The sequence below is a fragment of the Echeneis naucrates genome, chromosome 22 (genome assembly GCF_900963305.1).
Source record: "Echeneis naucrates chromosome 22, fEcheNa1.1, whole genome shotgun sequence".
NCBI classification, from domain to species: Eukaryota; Metazoa; Chordata; class Actinopteri; order Carangiformes; family Echeneidae; genus Echeneis; species Echeneis naucrates.
Window position 1 is genome coordinate 15,724,937 of NC_042532.1, and position 18,685 is coordinate 15,743,621.

The 18,685-nt window shown below is 41.4% G+C and overlaps 1 protein-coding gene and 1 gene segment (V, D, J or C); one reads left to right on the forward strand and one right to left on the reverse strand.

Annotated features, from left to right (window-relative positions):
- The first annotated feature begins 1,456 nt into the window (after nt 1–1,456).
- LOC115036431 (immunoglobulin lambda constant 6-like) lies at nt 1,457–3,451 on the forward strand. The segment is given in 2 exon segments: nt 1,457–2,292; nt 2,879–3,451. Coding segments are annotated over 2 exon segments (330 nt in total).
- Nucleotides 3,452–7,112: 3,661 nt separating this feature from the next.
- On the reverse strand, nt 7,113–17,946 carry LOC115036397 (serine/threonine-protein kinase PAK 2-like). The gene is made up of 15 exons (XM_029494577.1): nt 17,791–17,946; nt 12,779–12,972; nt 12,600–12,706; nt 12,136–12,283; nt 12,013–12,029; nt 11,797–11,910; nt 11,428–11,551; nt 11,253–11,316; nt 11,074–11,122; nt 10,632–10,744; nt 10,423–10,540; nt 10,082–10,181; nt 9,742–9,938; nt 9,196–9,333; nt 7,113–8,945 (listed from the first exon to the last, which is right to left on the reverse strand). The coding sequence occupies exons 2-15, from the start codon at nt 12,954–12,956 to the stop codon at nt 8,859–8,861; spliced, it is 1,554 nt and encodes a 517-aa protein (XP_029350437.1). The 5' UTR covers nt 12,957–12,972; nt 17,791–17,946; the 3' UTR covers nt 7,113–8,858.
- Between the last annotated feature and the right edge of the window lie 739 nt (nt 17,947–18,685).

An 18,685-nucleotide genomic window follows, 5' to 3' on the forward strand; every position in this document is an offset into this window, starting at 1 on the left:
ACAACCCTGCGAACAGAAATCATGGCATGACATTGTTATCGGACGTCCAAGTCCTTTGTCTATTCCGGGCGGCTGTTTGGTTGTTAATTCCGTACTTGCCCTACGGCTGTTGACGTCAGTGTCCATGCTGACCTGGGATCAGATCCAAACTTGACTCCGTCCAGTCTTACAGTGGCTGTGCCTACGTCACCTGTAACCAATCCAATAACATTAAATCCCCACCTTGAACAATGCAACGGTACAAATAGGGAACATTTTCAGAAACATTTGTGCCTTTGTGACCTGTTTCATTTGCCTGACTAGCTGGGCATCATTTTAGCCAGATAGGTAACAAACCTAAACGCAACCATGAGTAGTTTTAGTGGGTTTAGTGGAAAAAGGAATGTAATGGAACATAAAAGAGTTCTTCTGCAAATTCACAATAGTCTCATTCAATCAAAGCTGAGATGTTGTTCGGCTAAATGATAAAATGTTAACTAAAACATTCTACCTCTAGCTCCTCTGACTGAAGGCAACGTGGGAGAACATCAGGAGAAATGCTGCTTGGAGTTCTACTAAATATCATCTTTGTAGAAGAGTAGAAAATATGAAAGGATCAGAATTGAATTAGAACATCGAATGGTTTCACTGAGGGGCATTTTAAGTTTATTTGTCTTTACTATTTTTCTTTTCATTGTCAACATTTCTCTGTCTAACTGCTCCAAAATGAGAACGTGTGTGTGAACGTGTGTGCGTCTGTGTGTGTGTGTTGCTCCCTGCTGGACAGCTGCATCAACGCTGAACTCAAAAGGAAAAAGAAAGAAGATTAAATGGAGTTACAAAATTTTTTTTTTTCATCCTGAGTCGTCTTGTACATTATTGGAAGTGTTTAAAACAGGAAGAATCAGAATGCATTCAGATCATAATCTGCTTAAGGACCGAATAAATTATGTAAGGAAGGAAAAGTAGTGGCTGTTTGGGACAAATGAAATGCATTAGTTAGTGCTTGGTGGGTTTACTGTCAGCTCTGTGTTCAGCGGTCTGTGTCAGAGTCTCTTCCTGCTCTAACAGCTCAGTGTCTCTGCATCTGGCTGAGGGAGGTTTTTGTACGACTACAAATCACTGTGTGAACACATCATCATCATTTATCTCATGTAAGCTCTGACAGTGATAAACTGCAGCATCTTCAGTCTGAACTCCACTGATGGTCAAACTGAAGTCAGAGCCGCTTCCACTGCCACTAAACCGAGCTGGTGTTCCTGATACACGTTGGTTTACATATGTGATCAGGAGCTTTGGAGACTGTCCAGATTTTTGTTGGTACCAGAACATGTAATCATCACCATCATTATAAACATCCTCACTGGTTTTACAGGTCAGAGTGACGGTGGATCCTGGACTGGCTGTCTCTACTGAAGGCTGAGTCACAGTCACCTGACCGCTGCATCCTGCACACAAAAACAAATGTGTCATTGATCAGCAGAAAGAAACAAAGAGAAAAGGCAGCACATCATGTCTGAAATGTTGCTGAGTGAATGAACCTGGAAAACAGCAGCAGGCCAGCGTCCAGATGAGGATGGTGATGAGAGTCATGGTGGTTGTGCTTTCTGCTGTGTTGACTGACAGATCTGAGTCCTGCAGTGTTGAACTCACAGGACTATAAACCTTCTCACTTCACTGGAGGATCAGCTGACGATGCAAAGCCTCCTCTCTATGGAAATGATCTCTCTGCTCTCCACAGACTGAAGGCAACGAGGGACAAACATCAGGAGAAATAATGCTGCTTGGATTTACACTAAATATCATCTTCATCAGAGAGAAGAAAATATTCATATTAGCGGAGCAGCTGAGGATTTAAGGATCAGTTTGTGTCCTCTGTGGTTGGTGTGATGTGTCTGTTTGTTGTCTGTTTGTCGAGTTCAACGTAGATTATTATTTTTATTTGAATGACTCTTAAAATGAATCATTAACATTAAAAAACAACATGTTCATTCAACCATTTATCAGCTGCTATTAAAGTGTGGAAAATGTGACTTTGTTACAAGGAGACTGTGATCGTTTCTCTGTCAGGTTTAGAAAAGTTCAAGAAAACTGAAGAAATAATCTTCATGTTTCAAATCATTTCAGTTCATATCATGAAACAAACTGTGTAGATGTGAAAAGTAGATATTTTTCTGTGTTATCAGAACAAGCAGAGATTGTTTTCAGTGGATAGATGATTGTTCACAGTGCAGGAGGTTTTTGTACGGCCGCTTAATGAGTTTGTATCACTGTGGAGGACTTTTGGTGGAGGAACCAAACTCATCATGGACTGTAAGTACCAGTGATTTTCATTTTGCTAAAGTTTTATCTTTTTTAAGTTTATTTAACATTTTGAAGTCCATTGTGATTCAGCTCAGTTCTCAAATGTTGATCATTTTTGTTTTTGTAAAAGTTGTGTTATACAGAAAAGCTGATCTCAGTCTGATGAACTATTTTCTGCCTCAAAATGTTTCGAAACGTAAATTTTAGATTTAAAACAAAACCGTTGAAATGAGATTTTCGCTTCACTTTGAAAAACAACATGACATAAATATATTTTATGTGTAAAAGCGGCTCGGCTCTGTGTTCACGGTTCATTCCTTTTACACGTAGAGAAAAGGAAGTGAAAGAGACAGATGAATAAGGTTGGAACTGTTTTCTCATCAGAGTTTCAGCTCGGTCACTTTAAACTATCTTCATCAGTCCAGTTTGTTTCAGTTGCTCTGACTCTTGAATGGTGTGTCTGATGCTGAGTGATTTATGAGATGTTGTTGTGTTTCATTTGATCAGTGCAGTAAATGAGCAGTACGTCTGCTTTCTTTATCAACAAGCCTTCATTCTCCTTCCTTTATCTTTCCTCCACCTCTCTCTCCTCCAGTGGGGGTGGTGCGGCCCATCCTGACCGTCTTCCCCCCCTCCAGAGAGAAGCTGCAGCAGGGTGATGCTACTCTGGTGTGTCTGGCCAACGGGGGCTTCCCCTCAGCCTGGAGGCTGGGCTGGAAGGTGGGGGGCAGCAGCAGCTCCTCGGGGGTGTCAAATAGCCCCGAGGTCCTGGGGAGCGACGGCCGCTACAGGTGGAGCAGCACCCTGAGCCTCTCTGAAGACCAGTGGAGGAAGGCGGGCTCAGTGAGCTGTGAGGCCATTCTGAATGGACACAGTCCTGTCACTCAAACCCTGGAGCCTGACCGCTGCTCCGAGTAGAGCTTCAGCATCACTTCCTGTCTGGAGACGATGCTGCTTCTTTGACGGAGATCTTCGTGAAGCTGCTCATCTCTTCTCGCCACACATTTCTGCTGCTTTTACAGATCTCTGCTCACTGTTTCAGCCTGCTTCTGCCCTTCTGCTTAAAGTTGATTTACTGTTAGAATGAAACAGACTCTTATTTGGTTAAAGAAAACCTGGTTTCATTAGAAATATGTTAGAATCATTTACTCATCATCAAATAAAAGAGTGTTTTACTATGAGTTGGTGTCTTAGTGTTTTTGTTTTTTTTTTTCAAATATGAAAAATAAATCCATCATCAGTTCAGTACCATACCTGTTAATATATGACCAGAACAGGAAACAGTTTAAATTTACTTTCTGACATTTTCAATCTACAATAAAGAAAATTATGAATGAACTTTTGAACCTTTAAAATGTTGAAATAAATTGGGAACACTCACTCTTCTTTCTGTTAGTGTCTTTTTATTTAGATTTTGACTTCATCCAATGAGAAGACGATAAGAATAAAGTGTAAATGGAAAGGAGTTGATGAGTTTCAGTTGTGTTTAGATTCATTGTGGTTCTTCTTGATGACTCCTGTGTTTTGTTCACTGGACCAGTTTTCCTGCTCACTAACTCTCTGTACCTTCAGCAGACACTGACATGAGCCCAAATAAGTTTAAATTATTTCTAATAAGCAAAGAAAAGAAAAGAGAGAAAAAAATAATTTTAGGTCCTTGTTTGAAGTTTATTCCTGAAAATGTGAAATGTTTTGTTTTTTTAAATGACACAAAAACTTCTATTGACTCGACTGTTTGTAGGAAATGAGCTTCATATGATGTGATACACACTTATCCTGTTGTGAAAATCAATAAATATAAAATCTCTTTAATGTATATTCATATGTGAATCAGTATTTGGTGCTTGGTGGGTTTACTGTCAGCTCTGTGTTCAGCGGTCTGTGTCAGAGTCTCTTCCTGCTCTAACAGCTCAGTGTCTCTGCATCTGGCTGAGGGAGGTTTTTGTACGACTACAAATCACTGTGTGAACACAGCAGCACTATTTATCTCATGATAACTCTGACAGTAATAAACTGCTGCATCTTCAGTCTGAACTCCACTGATGGTCAAACTGAAGTCAGAGCGGCTTCCACTGCCACTAAACCGAGCTGGTGTTCCTGATACACGTTGGTTTACATATCTTATCAGGAGCTTTGGAGACTGTCCAGTTTTCTGTTGGTACCAGAACATAAAATCATCATCACCATCATTATAAACATTCCGGCTGGTTTTACAGGTCAGAGTGACGGTGGATCCTGGACTGGCTGTCTCTACTGAAGGCTGAGTCACAGTCACCTGACCGCTGCATCCTGCACATAAAAACAAATGTGTCATTTATCAGCAGAAAGAAACGAAGAGAAAAGGCAGCACATCATGTCTGAAATGTTGCTGAGTGAATGAACCTGGAAAACAGCAGCAGGCCAGCGTCCAGATGAGGATGGTGATGAGAGTCATGGTGGTTGTGCTTTCTGCTGTGTTGACTGACAGATCTGAGTCCTGCAGTGTTGAACTCACAGGACTATAAACCTTCTCACTTCACTGGAGGATCAGCTGACGATGCAAAGCCTCCTCTCTATGGAAATGATCTCTCTGCTCTCCACAGACTGAAGGCAACGAGGGACAAACATCAGGAGAAATAATGCCGCTTGGATTTACACTAAATATCATCTTCATCAAAGAGAAGAAAATATTCATATTAGCGGAGCAGCTGAGGATTTATGGATCAGTTTGTATCCACTGTGGTTGGTGTGATTTGATTTGATTTGATCATTTCTCTGTCACGTTCAGAAAAGTTCAACAACACTGTAGAAATAATCTTTATTTAAAGTGGAAATATTAAAATTAACTGGAATGCCTTTTGCCATTTCCGTCACTGTTTTCTTAATATTCAATCGGTAAATTTTGATTTTATTTCATGTGAATTATATGAGTTCATTAGTTCACTGGCCCAGTTTTCCTCCTCAGTAACTTTCTGTTCCTGCAGCAGACGTTTTCACTTCAGTTAGACTGAGGGAAGTTTTTTTCCAGCCCTGTGTAAACGCTCCATCTCTGTGGAAGCCCAGACGGCGGTAATCTCCAACAGCTTCAGCTTGAACATCACTGATGGCTAAAGTGTAATGAGAATCAGAGAATCAGATGTACTGCCTCTGATCCGAGACAGAGTTCCTGAGTTTGGAGTTCATGCGTGGTATATAAGAAGTTTTGGATCCTGTCCAGGTTTCTGAAGGTCCCATCTGAGATCAGAACCAATATTTGAAGTCCCTCCAAGATGAACAGAACTTCAATTAATCAGTCTGGGTCAGAAAATTGTCTTTAAAAGACTGTTGAATGACAATGGGAATAAAAATCTTAATTTTAATACAATAGTTTAAAAATTTGTCAAGATTCAAAACTAAATATGAGGGAAGTTCCACTCACTCCAAATATTAATATATGATATGAGATAAAAGTTAGACCTTCTCACCCTCAGAAAACCCAACAGGACAAGCATCAGTTATCCTGATGCAGTTTTCAACGGTTCAGACTGACTGTAACTGTCAGCGATGCATAAAAGTCATGCAAAGCACATGTGGGCCCACCTGTCCTCATGAAACTGAGAGGGGCAGATGAGGTGGAGTGAGAGCAGGTTTTATTTCCATGCAAACTCACTCAGCTCATGGAGAAACTTTAGACTTTCTGTTTCTCATCTCTCTGCTCTTTCTGTCTTTGCAAAGCCGCCAAAAGGCCTTTGTGCTCATCGGCAAGTGCACACTGTCCTCTGCTGACGTTCCAACTTCATGTGGAGGAAATTTTAGTGCAGCGCTGAATAAAATGTTGTGTTTCTCAGCTGAAGGGGAAATTCTGACCCTGGCAACACAGAGATGCTTGCGAGGTTGTGTTGTCGCTGATCTCTGGTGACTGTAGTGAAGTGGTCTTCAACCCTAACCAAGGTGTCAGATTATAATCTGAACTAACAATATAACACACATTCAGTATTTATAATATCTGCCTCTTTTTATTGTACAACAATAAAAAGTTATTCCTCTGTACTGACAATGATGAAATATTGATTGAAAGACTGTTGTTCATTATTTTCTAACAGTGGATATATTCATAAGATAAATCTTGTTCTGAATATATATCAGAAATACAGAATCTTGCATCTGCCATTGATAAGGCATTTTGAGTTCTGTGCTGTTTTATGAACAATATATTAGTAGCTCTGATGCAGGAGAAATACTGCAAATGAATGTTAGATCTGTCTCTGAACTGAAACAGCCTGTTTCTATTTCTCAGCCAGGAAGGACGGGTTGCATCATTGACCATCTGGAGCAGTAAAGGGGAACTAAACCTAGAACCTGATTGTCAGGCACATGAAAATCTGTGTTTCACTTCCCTTTTGACTGAAAATGACATGGAAGTTTATCAATGTGGTGTTTGTGCTGTCAGTGTTCAGGTGTCCCGCCTGGATGGGCCAGTGAATATATAAAAAATATACAACACATGCTATCGCACTGCATGTAACAGTTTGCATTATATAACATATAGAGGACGATAACAGCTCTCATCTCTGCATCAGTTCGCATGGAAAGACTGGCGAGTGCATTTGCTACACACACTCAAATGAATGAGCCTGAGTGTGGATAGTATGGAAAAATATTTATATGGATGTAACGTTTGTGTTTTTAAAGAAAAAAGTTATTATAAAGTGATTTAAAAACTTGAAAACAGATGTTCAAGTGAAATACTCTATAGATGAACACACGTGTCTGTTTCTGCTGCATAGACCTGAATGCTGCCCTCTGGGGTCAAAATAAACAACCTACATTCACCCTCGCAGCCCCTTCAATAACCAACACTCAAATCTCTTTTGGTCCACCTTTATTAATAATTTACATACTGTGTATTCCATTCAACATCACAAACTGTTGCTCTCACAATGAATGATAACGCATTCCTTTTAGATTTACCAATCATTCATATGATCACAAATGAGGGGAATGTGCGCTGGTCAAATGCTGCATCGTGTGTTCCAATCTGCTCATACTTCAACCTTCCATCTGAATGGGGCTCCCTGCGTCATGCGTCTGTTAAAGCTATGCGTAATAATTCTTTTTACTGTGATTGTCTGAACCGGCTGTAAATAAAAGGAGGCATACATCAAAGTCATGAGTGACTTAGAGAAAGTGAAAACAGCCACTTTCAAATACGGATTGGCTCTGGTGTGGCTTGAGTTTCTCAGGTTTATCAATACAAGTTCATAATTGCACAACTGCGGGGAAACTGAGGATGAACTGGTACATAAAAAAAAATGCTTTAAAAAATAAAAAAAAGTCCTCTTTTGTGTTAGATACAAGTATAAAACAATGATATACATATATTTTAAAAGCTGTAAAAAAATACAGTAATACCAATATGAAATATACAAAAAAAAAAAAAAAAAAAAGAAAAAGCAGAGTTTTCCTCCAGTTCAGCAGACATGTTCATACAGTATTTGTGCTGGACTCACACCAACACATTGACAGGAAAGTATCTATTGCAAAAGGCAGAGACAGAGACAGAGCATCCAAACAAAGCAGCATATTGAGAGAAATGTTGCAGATACAGTGACCCCGAGCTTTCAAGGCACTTTTCAGTGTTCATAGTTTGCATAGTTTGTAGAGGAGGTTGATAGCAGAGGTGCATAAAGTCCACGTTGAGATGATGATAGTGCCCATTTTGCTGCATGAAAACACCCTAAACTGCCACCAGAAGGCTGGACATTTTGTCAACTATCACTGGAAAATAATAAAAAGGTTTCACGTACAGAAAACAGACTTGTATCTCAGCCGTTTCCTGGAATGAGCTATGGGGTCGAACAAGGACACTGGTTTGGGTTTTCCATGACACAAAGACTACACTGTCCCCGTCAGTTGAGGGCAAACTTAGTGCATTGTACTTTTCCAGGCCAACATCAGAATTAATGGACTCCAGTCTAGTCAATATGCATGTGTGTTGCCGTAGCAACAGAGGCCAAATATACCAGTTTCATTGAACTTCATGAATTTGAAGATTCGTCACATTAAAGAAGGTCGCTAATGTCTTGAAGCTTAATAAAAAAAAATTTAAATAAACTGGTTCCATGGCAACTGTTTTCATGAATGTCAAATTTCAACTCCTCCAATATTTCTTCTCAATGTTGTCATCAAAGTGAAGATTATAAGGTCAAAGGTGGTAGCTTATAGATGTCCGACACTTGAAATGAGTCACAAGTAGTCACAGCTTTGATAGATAACAATTTTGAGAAATCAATCAGTCCACTGATTGATGCCAATTTCCTTCCTATCTTAATAGTGCACTGTTCTTGCAGTTAGTATAGAAGAAGGACCATCGTCGGCGTTAACTACGCACACGTGACAAGGCAGCAACGTATAGAGAACTATGGCTTTGTGGTGATTTGGACCAAGGCACAAAGATAAGTTAAATATGGCTTTGGAAAGGAACGCAGGGATGAACAACAACAACAACAGCAAAACACACAAACAGAGGGTCTGATGACCATCATGGGTAAACCAGTCGAAAATGCTGGCTGGCTTGGATGTCGTTGGCATCAGGTCTTGCAGTCTGAGACTGCGAGTTAGCGGTTGCTCCTCATGGCCTCCTTAGCTGCCAGAATTAGTGGGGTGAGGCTGGACAGAGGCTTGGCCAGCTTCAGGAATGGATGCTACACAGAGACAGAGCAGACATCACATAGAATGAAGTGAAAATTTGAAATCAATCTTTAGAAACCTCTCTTATTCTGGGGTTATTACTCTGCAGCTGTTTTAGTTATGGACTCGTTTGAATCGCTCTTCTAACAAAAATGTCACAAATCCTCTGGTTTCCCTCTTTTGTCACGATGTGGTGTTCATATTTATTTAAGTAGTCACACAGAATCCCATAATGTGCAGAACGATCCTGTGAGCCCGCTGTACCTGTAGCAGTTCTCTGCCTGATCCTCGTTTCTCCACATCCATTTCCAGACAACGGGACAGGAAGGCTCTGAAGACAGGGGACAGCTTCTCTGGACTCTGCAGCTCAGGAGTCCCATTGGTGGCAATTAAATACAATGCCTAAGATCAACACAATAAAATGCATTAATTAATTAGTTAGGATTTAGTAAACTAGATTAGTAAACATCAAAAATGTTCTACATATTTCTACGAAGATGTAACCCTGATAATCAAATATGATATGCAATGAATCAATCAATGAAATTCTATTTGCAAAGCACATTTCATACAGGCTGTTTAAAGAGCTTCACAGATGAGAAGGCAAGGACAAATATGGCCCGTCGTGACTGCAGGTGTTATACCATTAACTGAGGACATGAAATTTTGACCTCATGGTGGTGCTAGAGGAAAAGTCAGGGGATCACTAAAGTCATCATGATTCATTTTGTACTGGATAAATGAGATTTTCCTTAAATGTGAAGTCACCAAATCAAATATCCCCTTTTCCTCCTCCCAGCAAACACTCACCCTGAGAGGGTTCTCATTGAGATATGGAGGTTCTCCCTCCACCATCTCTATGGCCATAATCCCCAAAGACCAAATGTCCACTTTGGGTCCGTAGGCTTTCCTAGTCACCACCTCTGGAGCCATCCAGTATGGAGTCCCCACCATTGTGCTGCGCTTGCTCTGCTCTGGAGTGATCTGGGCACAGAAACCGAAGTCAGCTGCAAAGAGAGGAGAAAAAAAAAAAAAAAACACGGGTTAGATAATTATATTCACGGTCCTTACCACAGCTGAGAATAAAAGTGTACGTCCAACATTAAAACTGTTTTAATGTGCATGTTTGCGTGTGCTCTGTGTCTCTCACTGAGCTTGACTGAGCCGTCCATCCCCAGCAGGACGTTGTCACTCTTGATGTCTCTGTGGATGACCTGGTTGGCATGAAGAAACTCTAGAGCCTGAAGGACCTGAACAGAGAGAGGGAGAAAGGTTAGTATCTGCAAAATGCGATGTGCATAAGTGGCAAAAGCAAACAATGCGAAACGATTTTCATATGCTGTGGGTGTGTTGGTAAAGACAAAGAGATACAACTCGGTGTGAGAAGAAAGTCAAGTCCTGTCAGCGAAATCGTTTTTAATGCGACACAAGTGCTTTGATGGGTCTTCACTGGTATCTTCTGTAAGCTCTTCTGTCTGAGAAGAGTCATACCTCTCTGCACACAGCGGCGATCTGAGCCTCGTCCATACACGTCTCCGTCACGACATCGGTCAGAGAGCCACCGGCCAGATACTCCATCACCACAAAAAGCTCATCTCCTACAAGGAAACTAAAAATACATGCACAAGCTTGAATGATCAGATTCATTAGAGATGTGTATTGTGTGATGGTCTGCTCAGTATGTGTTAGTTCTGTGTTACCTATCTAAGAAATTGACAATGTTGGGGTTCTTCAGCTCCTTCATGACCAAGATCTCGTTGATAATTAGCTCTTTCTTTGGCTGCTTCTGCAGGTTAATCTGTTTGATGGCCACCTGTGAAACACAACATCTGGTAAATGCCATAAATAGGCAATAAGAATAGGCATAGAATTTTTGGACTCTCAGGTTCTGATGATTTAAAGCTTCCAAACGAGGTGTTTTTTTTTTCCATAGAGCTTTATTTTCAAGAGAAAATGTGTTGAATGTGGGAACTGAGGTTCTGGTATTTCCTCAAACATCTCGCCAAAGTCTTCTCCTGTTTCCCAAGAAAGAATTCCTGTTGACTCCAGAGATTTATAGCGTGTGTGTGTGTGTGTGTGTCAAGGAACTCTGTGGGTGGTTTCGTTTTCTGGTCTAAGAAACAGCAGATTTAATAATCTTACCTCTTGTCCAGTGGCAACATCTATGGCTGTGTAAACTGTACCAGATGCCCTGAGAGCAGAAAAACAGTGAGAGGTGGAAAGTGAGGCCTTTTCCCATTAATGCTAATGACAATGTCGTTGTTGAAATGTTCCTTATAATCAGTTTGGACAAGCAGCCTCCATTCTCACTCCTGACTCACCCCTGGCCGATCTTCTCATAGCGAGTGTATTTTTTCTTAGGATCTCCGATGCTGACAATAGTTCCTAAGAGTCACCCGAAAAAAAAAGTCAAGTCAGCTCTAGTGGAGTCAAAAATAGAAGGCGACTCTGCCTGCAGTGTGTCATTTTCAGTTTGTATCTGAGCGGTGGCCATACTTAGTTTCTCCATGATCTCTTCGTCAGTCATTTTGCCTCCCTTCTTTTTCTGTTTGTCGGCTGCCTTGGAGGCGGCGTCTCCCTCTGGAGCAGGGATAGGATCTATGACTGATCTTGTGTATACCTAACACAACAGGGGAAAGAAAAAAGTTCAAGAAAACTGACCTTAGATGATCTTTTCTATTTATAGTCACCTGACTTTAGTCACAAAGACTAAAATTCACTCTAGAGAAGAGTGTCAACTAAATGTCTAAAATAACTTACTGGTTTCACAGTTTATACAACATTGTTTACTTGATGTCTGCTTTCTTGCATTGTGGGGGGGAAGAAAAAAAAAAAAAAAATCACAATTCTGTCACAACTACTCACTGATTTTGTGTGTTCTGGCCGTGGGGCCACAACTGGAGGTGGCGTATCGTCATCGTCATCATCGTCGCCATCCTTGCCACCTGATGGGGAAGTAGCTGTACCCTGCTTGCCTGGCTGCGACAAACAAATATGCACAGATAAAATCTAAATAAGTCACTGAACGAGGTTAATGTCACGCTTTTTTAATAAGTGGAAGTAACAACAGGAGCTGCTCACCGACTGCGAGTCTTTGTCTGAGAGAGAGAAAACAACACAACAGAAAGTGTCAGGACCAGAGAAAAAGTCTGCACAGCTGAAAAAGTGGACGTTTATTGATCTGTTGACTGAAAGAAAACTGACCTGAGGCGGAAAAACTGAGGTATTTTTGTTTTCCACTGGTGGAGTCGTAGAACTTCAGAATGTCGAGGACGGCCTGAGGATTCTGTTTCTGTTCTGATTTACTTATGTTAGAGGTTTGAAGAAGACGGGCCCACTGGTCCGGCATGCCCTGGACAAACACAAGCCGAGTTAGCATAGCTGGATATTTAGCACTTGTGAAAAATGATATATGTTTACGTAATGTTATAATAAGAACAACAGAAACAAAGTGGGATAAAACAAAGTCATTTACAAAGGATGAACAATTAGTTTTCACAAGCTGCTTGTTTTTCGCTGAGCAGGCTGAGAATGTGGCTGGAAATCACTGAGCTTTAAAAAGGTGTCAGAAGGTGAGCTTTGAACATGCTAACTGTTTTGCTCCAACTCCAACTCCAAACCAGGCAAAGTGACATTGATTTAGAAAAGTATCACTGTGAGATACTTACGGTGAACTCTCCTGTGACTGCATCAAAACCCACATGGATGGTGTGTTCAAAGTCTGACGGGGAGGATATCTCAGGTCTGTCCTTGTCCCGGTCCTTCTTCCTACCTCCTGCAGATAGAGGTCAAAGGTCAGTGTTTGGGTACCTTTATGTATATATATGTAGTCCTGAATGTTCCTCACCTTTCTCAGAGGCAAACATTGAGATGATCTTGTTTCTGGACTTCTTCTCCTCTGGTACAGACGGCAGCGGCCGAGAGTTGTGATTGGCTGACTGGCCGTCTTTGGCTCCTCCTCCTTGGCTACTCATCCTGACAGGGGGGGCAGGGGGCTTGTCGTCACACACTCTGCTGTCACACATCTACACACAAGTGCACCTGAAGAGACGAGATGAGATGCACAAGTTTAAACGCATCCGAGACTTTCACCAAGTCTAGGAGTGGGTTGTATGCTCGATCCCTCGTTCACCTCTTCCTGCCCCCCCCCCCCACACACACACACACACAATTTCACAATGCCAGTGAAAGCATGACACGTTAGCTCAAAATGAGGAATAGCTGAACAAAAACTGAACATCAAATGAAGACAAAACTCACGCATGCCTAACTAATCCATCCAGGCCCCAGTTTGTGGAGCAGCACGGAGTGCTGGAGCAAAGGACCAGAGAATTTGAGAGCAGGAAATAAGGCTGAATGGGCTAAGTGACGTGTTGAGTCTCGTACAAGCTTACAGATGAATGAGGAAGGAAAGGAAGCAGTGAGGCTGAGAGGGAAGAGACTCTCAGTAAGAAGCTGACTGACTGCTATGAGCTCTGTTTGAGTGTGTGTGTGTGTGTGTGTGTGTATATGTGTTGTGTTGATGTTGTGTTTCTGTGCTTTAGCCTACATTCGCTTGTAAATCAGATGGACAAAATAAGAGACAGAACTGCACAACTGCATTTTCACACATGTATTTGTGAACACCTTCCACATTTTATATTTCAACCATTACCCAAATATGGTGAAAACAGAGAGTAGACACATACAGACACGCGCACAAATGAAACCATCAACCACAAGAGCACCTCTCAGCATACTGCAGAGCAAGCAGTTCAAATAACTATGAGCTGCAGCCTACATTCTTCGTGATGTCACAGACAGGAAACAGGAAGCAAACAAAGGTTTCCTCACTTCCTGTGTCTGACCGCCAATGACACAGCGTGTATTAAACCTGGATGAGAAACTTAGCTCAGGCAGGTAAGCCTTTGACTTAAAGCCTCCTCCTCTAACAGCCCTTCTGACCTCACTTGCTCATCATTCTAAAAACAAACAAACAGACAAGCAAAAGAAAACAACAACAACAAAAACACAAAATAAATTGATTCAGACTCTACCTGTAAAATATCTGACCATGGGTTCCTTTCCCTGCCGAGCCAATACACACAACATTAGGCCTTTAACAACGCTCACACAGTCTGCTTTGTCCTGTGTAACTGCAATCTCAGACCACAAAAAAGACACGCCATGAGACGCAGCACCGCTAACTTCAGTCAGTCATTATTCCCCTTCCAAAATTATTTGTGAATCATTCACTACTCTGTAAATCTGAGCCTTTGATGAAAATCATCCAGCGTCTGTTCAATGATGTGTAAATGACCGGACACTCATGTCTGAAGTTGCTGGTAAACTTTAGATTCTGTGATGTGGCAAAAGTCCTTTCACTGCAAAAACCACAACGAAATGAGCCTGAACCGTGAAACTGAGACATTCCTCTTTCTCGCCTTAATTCCCCAAATGTCTTCTAAGAAGTTTTGTTTCTTTTTGTCTAAACTGTGAAGGTACTCACCTGTTTGTCGCTTCTTCTGCGCCTCACAGAAGACCACGTAAACAATGAAATCTGCGTGTGAATACCTCCTTCTCCAGTTGTCATTTATCTACTTTACTCTCATGGCTTGGTTTCTTACAGTTCTCCCTTTCCTCCCCTCCACAGGGCAGGTCTTAGCAGGCTGCCTCATTCCTCAGAAATCCATGATGGGACAAGTGTACTCTTGCCCAGGCAGGATAAAATTAGCCCTAGCTTCAGCCTTAATGTGCATTTTAAAAGTGTGTGCATGTGTGTGTGTGTGTGTGTGTGTGTGTGTGTGTGTGTGTGTGTGTGTGTGTGGACTTCATGTTTGGTGCTAGCTGGCCAGGCTGAGACAAGCTGTCTCTCTGTAGGAATTCAATAGCTGGAGGGCTGCAGCAGACGTGCTCTCCTGTTCATCTCTCTCTCTCTCTCTCTCTCTCACACACACACACAAGACTCCTACACATGCAGGGAGGCTGTCTCAAACATACACACATTCCCTGGCCTGAAACACACACTCCCCTTTCCAACAGGGGCTCCATTGTGAGCACTTGAACATCTTTTATGCGGCTGTGAGCTGAGTTCTTGAGCACAGCAGCAAAAAAAAAAATAAATAAATAAAAAAAGTTTGAGTGAAGCGGGCAGGTGCACGTGTCAGCACTGCAGGCTACATGCTTGCGTTTGTGTAACGGCCCACACCCTGTTACGACTGACATGATTAATAATAGATTAATTTGCCTTTTACCCTTAAAAGTCCTTGAAACTTTATACTAAGCTAACTGGCTGCCAGCTGATTCTTTGTTTAAATGAACACAAGCCAAACACATTAAAAAGTATTAAATCCTAAAGAGATTATGTTTTGTCTTTCTGTTTGGTGAGTGTTTGTCATCATTTTGGGGGTATCTTATATGCCAAAGTGAAGATTTAAGTCATGTCTTTCATTTGAGGATCTTCAGGATTGGCTTCACTTTTCCGCCCTGTTGTCTAAATCCATTTTTATTAACAATCTATGGTTTCAAGTAGAGTCGGATTAGGTTAATGAGATGTAGTCTTTTTTTTTTGCAAAGGGACTAATATTTCATTCATTCAACTCATTATGTTTCCCATTTGCAAAAAGGAGCAGGAAATCAAATCTTATATTATATTATATTGCCTGCCCCCTATTCATGAAAAAAAGCACCATTTGATGATCGGCATACAGCCAGATTTTGCACAATGTGAAGTATACAGTTAATACATAAAGAAACAAACATTGTTCACATGAAAAAAAAAAAAAAAAGAAAGAAAAAAAACTCTCTCACTATTTATTCTGTCTGACCAGTGTCCTCTCATGGAGAGTTGTTTAAAATGGATCAAAATGATCAATCAATCACTGTCAATCTCCTAACTGATGAGTCGTCTAACAGTTTCAGCCAAAATGAATTTGATGCCTTAGCAGTTGTAGGCTGCACATTTCCCTTCACATTCCTCTCTACTCTTCTTTTTTCCAAGTTATTCCATCACACTCTTCATAACTTGGTAACCAAACATAATATTTTACATCCATGCAGCTGCCAGCTGTATCCCTCATCTGTTCTCAGTTCACAGAGGACATCATCGCAGCGCTCCGGAGCCTGGCTCATCTCTCTGCCCTATATAATTTCTCTTCCTCATTTGCCACGCTCCCGATGTATCAGGGCACTTTCTATTCCCTGTGATTGGCCAGCGTCAAGGGAAACCCACTTCCTCATCCTGGAACTCCCCGAGCGCCTAAAGAGGTCACAGGACCAGGCCCGCCAACCAGATCGTTGCAAACACAGCCGCCGAGGTGTTTACAGGAAGTGGACGGCAAGTCTTTTGTATCTGGCTTCTATAAAAGGAAATTCTGTGGAGGACTTCCTGGAAGGAGTGATGAAGCTGACACACACAAACCACTTCCATCCATTTTCATTCAGATACACAGAAACGTAAAATATATACAACCTACTCTTTCATAAAAAGCATACCCTACACACACGTACTGTTTGTGCTCCGTAGCCTCCACAGTCACTTGGCTGATTATGTGCCTGGCAGGGAATGAAACGTAAACACACTGGCCAGCTGCACACCCACACAGAGCACCTTATCCTGTTATTCAAACAGCTGCCTCACCTCTCTGTCAATATTGTGATGGATCAAAATCACCAACCTGGCAACCCGAGGCCCCAAACAATTGTCAGAACACATTTGGACCAGTTACAAAATCAGCCTCAGGACTCCCAGCCTAAGTCTGTTTGTTTTCAGGGTCTATCACATGAATGACAGAGATTCAGACTCCCTGCGGTATTAACCACCTCGAGTGAGGAATCGCAGTCACCGAGTTCAACGCTGATTTGATATGTGGCATTCACAGGCAATGCCAGAGGCAGGATTTTAGGAACACTGAGGTTCGCCAGTCAAACTCACACTGCTCCAATTTTCCAGAGGAAGAAGTAACACATTCAAACTGCTTGTTTTGTCGCAGCAGCAGAACAAAAGCCACATCTGAATAGCCGGAGCAACAAATGTTACATTGTTCGAAATTATTTGATTAAGTTAAATAGCTGCAGATTAAGTTTCTGATGATTGACTAAGTGCTTAAAGGACAAGTCATTTTACATTTTTTATTCCTGGTTCAAGCCTCCTCACGTTGCCAGTAATTCTGTTCTGGGGAGGAAAAACAACACACAGTGATTTTTATCCTCCTTTACTGACTGAAACATCCTTAAAATAGAACCACAATGAAACGATACAGCAGTTATTATAACAACATCGGTGTGTTCTCCCAGCTAAGGTCCTGTTTGCATATATTAAAAAATAGCAGATAGCAGAAGTAGTAAGCAGGTGATTTGATTCTACTCTCAGTAAAATAAGATTTTACTTTTGCCAAATGAAGAAAGTGAACCCTTTCAAACCATGAGCTGCAAACTCGCCATTAATCCACAATAAAAACTGTGTTGGCTGAGCAGCTCTGCTTTAAAGCATCTTCTAAACTCCTTGTCAGACCTTTAAAGGCCTGTTTTTAAAGTCGTGACCTGCAGCAGCCTTATCACAGATGTTTTGTACACACTGCTGCTGTCCCTGCACACTGTCATTACTTTGGATCAAATTAAAAAGGAGACAAACCACATGTCCCACTAACTCTTTGGATCTGGATCTCCTGCCTGCTTCTGTTTTATTTTTATCATCTTCAAACACAGAGAGAAGAAGAAGAAGAAGAAGAAGAAGAAGAAGAAGAAGAAGAAGAAGAAGAAGAAGAAGAAGACAACAACCATGGCAGAAGATGCCACTCAGTCAGATTCACTCAGATTCTCTTTGTTTCCTGTCAGATAAATCAGTCAGCTTGAATGTTGAATGAGCAGATGCAAACTCACCGGCTGCTGTCAACCGCAAAGACTCAACCTCAGTCCGGTCAACTCGCGAAACAGCGATCCGTTTTTTTGTTGTGTGTGTGTGTGTGTTTGTTCGTTTGTTTTTTAAACACTGATTTTCGGTCCGTTTAAGATCCAGATTTCAGAGTTCACCAACTCTCCCAGCGGTGTGAGAAAAAAAAAAAACAAAAAACAAAGAGCTGTCTTTTTCTCCAAGGACCGATATCCTTGTGTGTTTGCCCCCCTGAGTCCGCTCTTCTTGGCTCGGCCCGGGGAGGAACCTCAGGGAAGAGGAAGCGGAACGTCGTCGAAACGAGCGGAGGAGACGGAACCTTGGCGGCTTCCGTAGCTCTCATTGGACGAAGCGCAGAGGGCGCGTGAAACGCAGCTCGTGTTTACATTGAAAGTTAGCGGACACAAAGGCGGAAACGAGCCCCCCGTTGGCTTTTCAGAACAAAATGCAGCTCGTCTGCAAAGCCAGCAGGTTCAATTCAACAATGAAAGGCGCGACATTTATATATTAAATGTTAAATGTTATTAAACTGGTTAGTGTAATTGTTAATTTTCTTGATGTATTGGTTTAATTAATTATATAACTTCTTTGCCAATTTCTTGTTTAGCTCAATGTTTACAATGTACAAGAAACAAGCTAAAGTTAATTTGACCATCAAATATTCATATTTTTTTTCCTTGAAAAGTAAACCAGGTATTTCTTGTTGTAATCTATCTGTCGCTGGTGTATCCACATACATGTGCAAATAATAGTTTTACTTATTTAGTTCAGCATTGTTGTAGTTCATCCTTGTTTTGTTTTGGTTTTTTTTTTTTTTTGCTATATGTTAAATGGTGACGTCCATCTTGCAACAAAGGGTGCTTATGAAATACACATTTCAGGTCC

Coding starts and splice junctions, on each gene's coding strand:
- LOC115036397 (XM_029494577.1), bottom strand. CDS start 12,956: ATGTGTGACAGCAGAGTGTGTGACGACAAGCCCCCTGCCCCCCCTGTC. Junction 12,707..12,778: donor AATGTTTGCCTCTGAGAAAG/GTGAGGAACATT, acceptor CTCTATCTGCAG/GAGGTAGGAAGAAGGACCGG. Junction 11,552..11,796: donor GGCCAGAACACACAAAATCA/GTGAGTAGTTGT, acceptor CTGTTGTGTTAG/GTATACACAAGATCAGTCAT.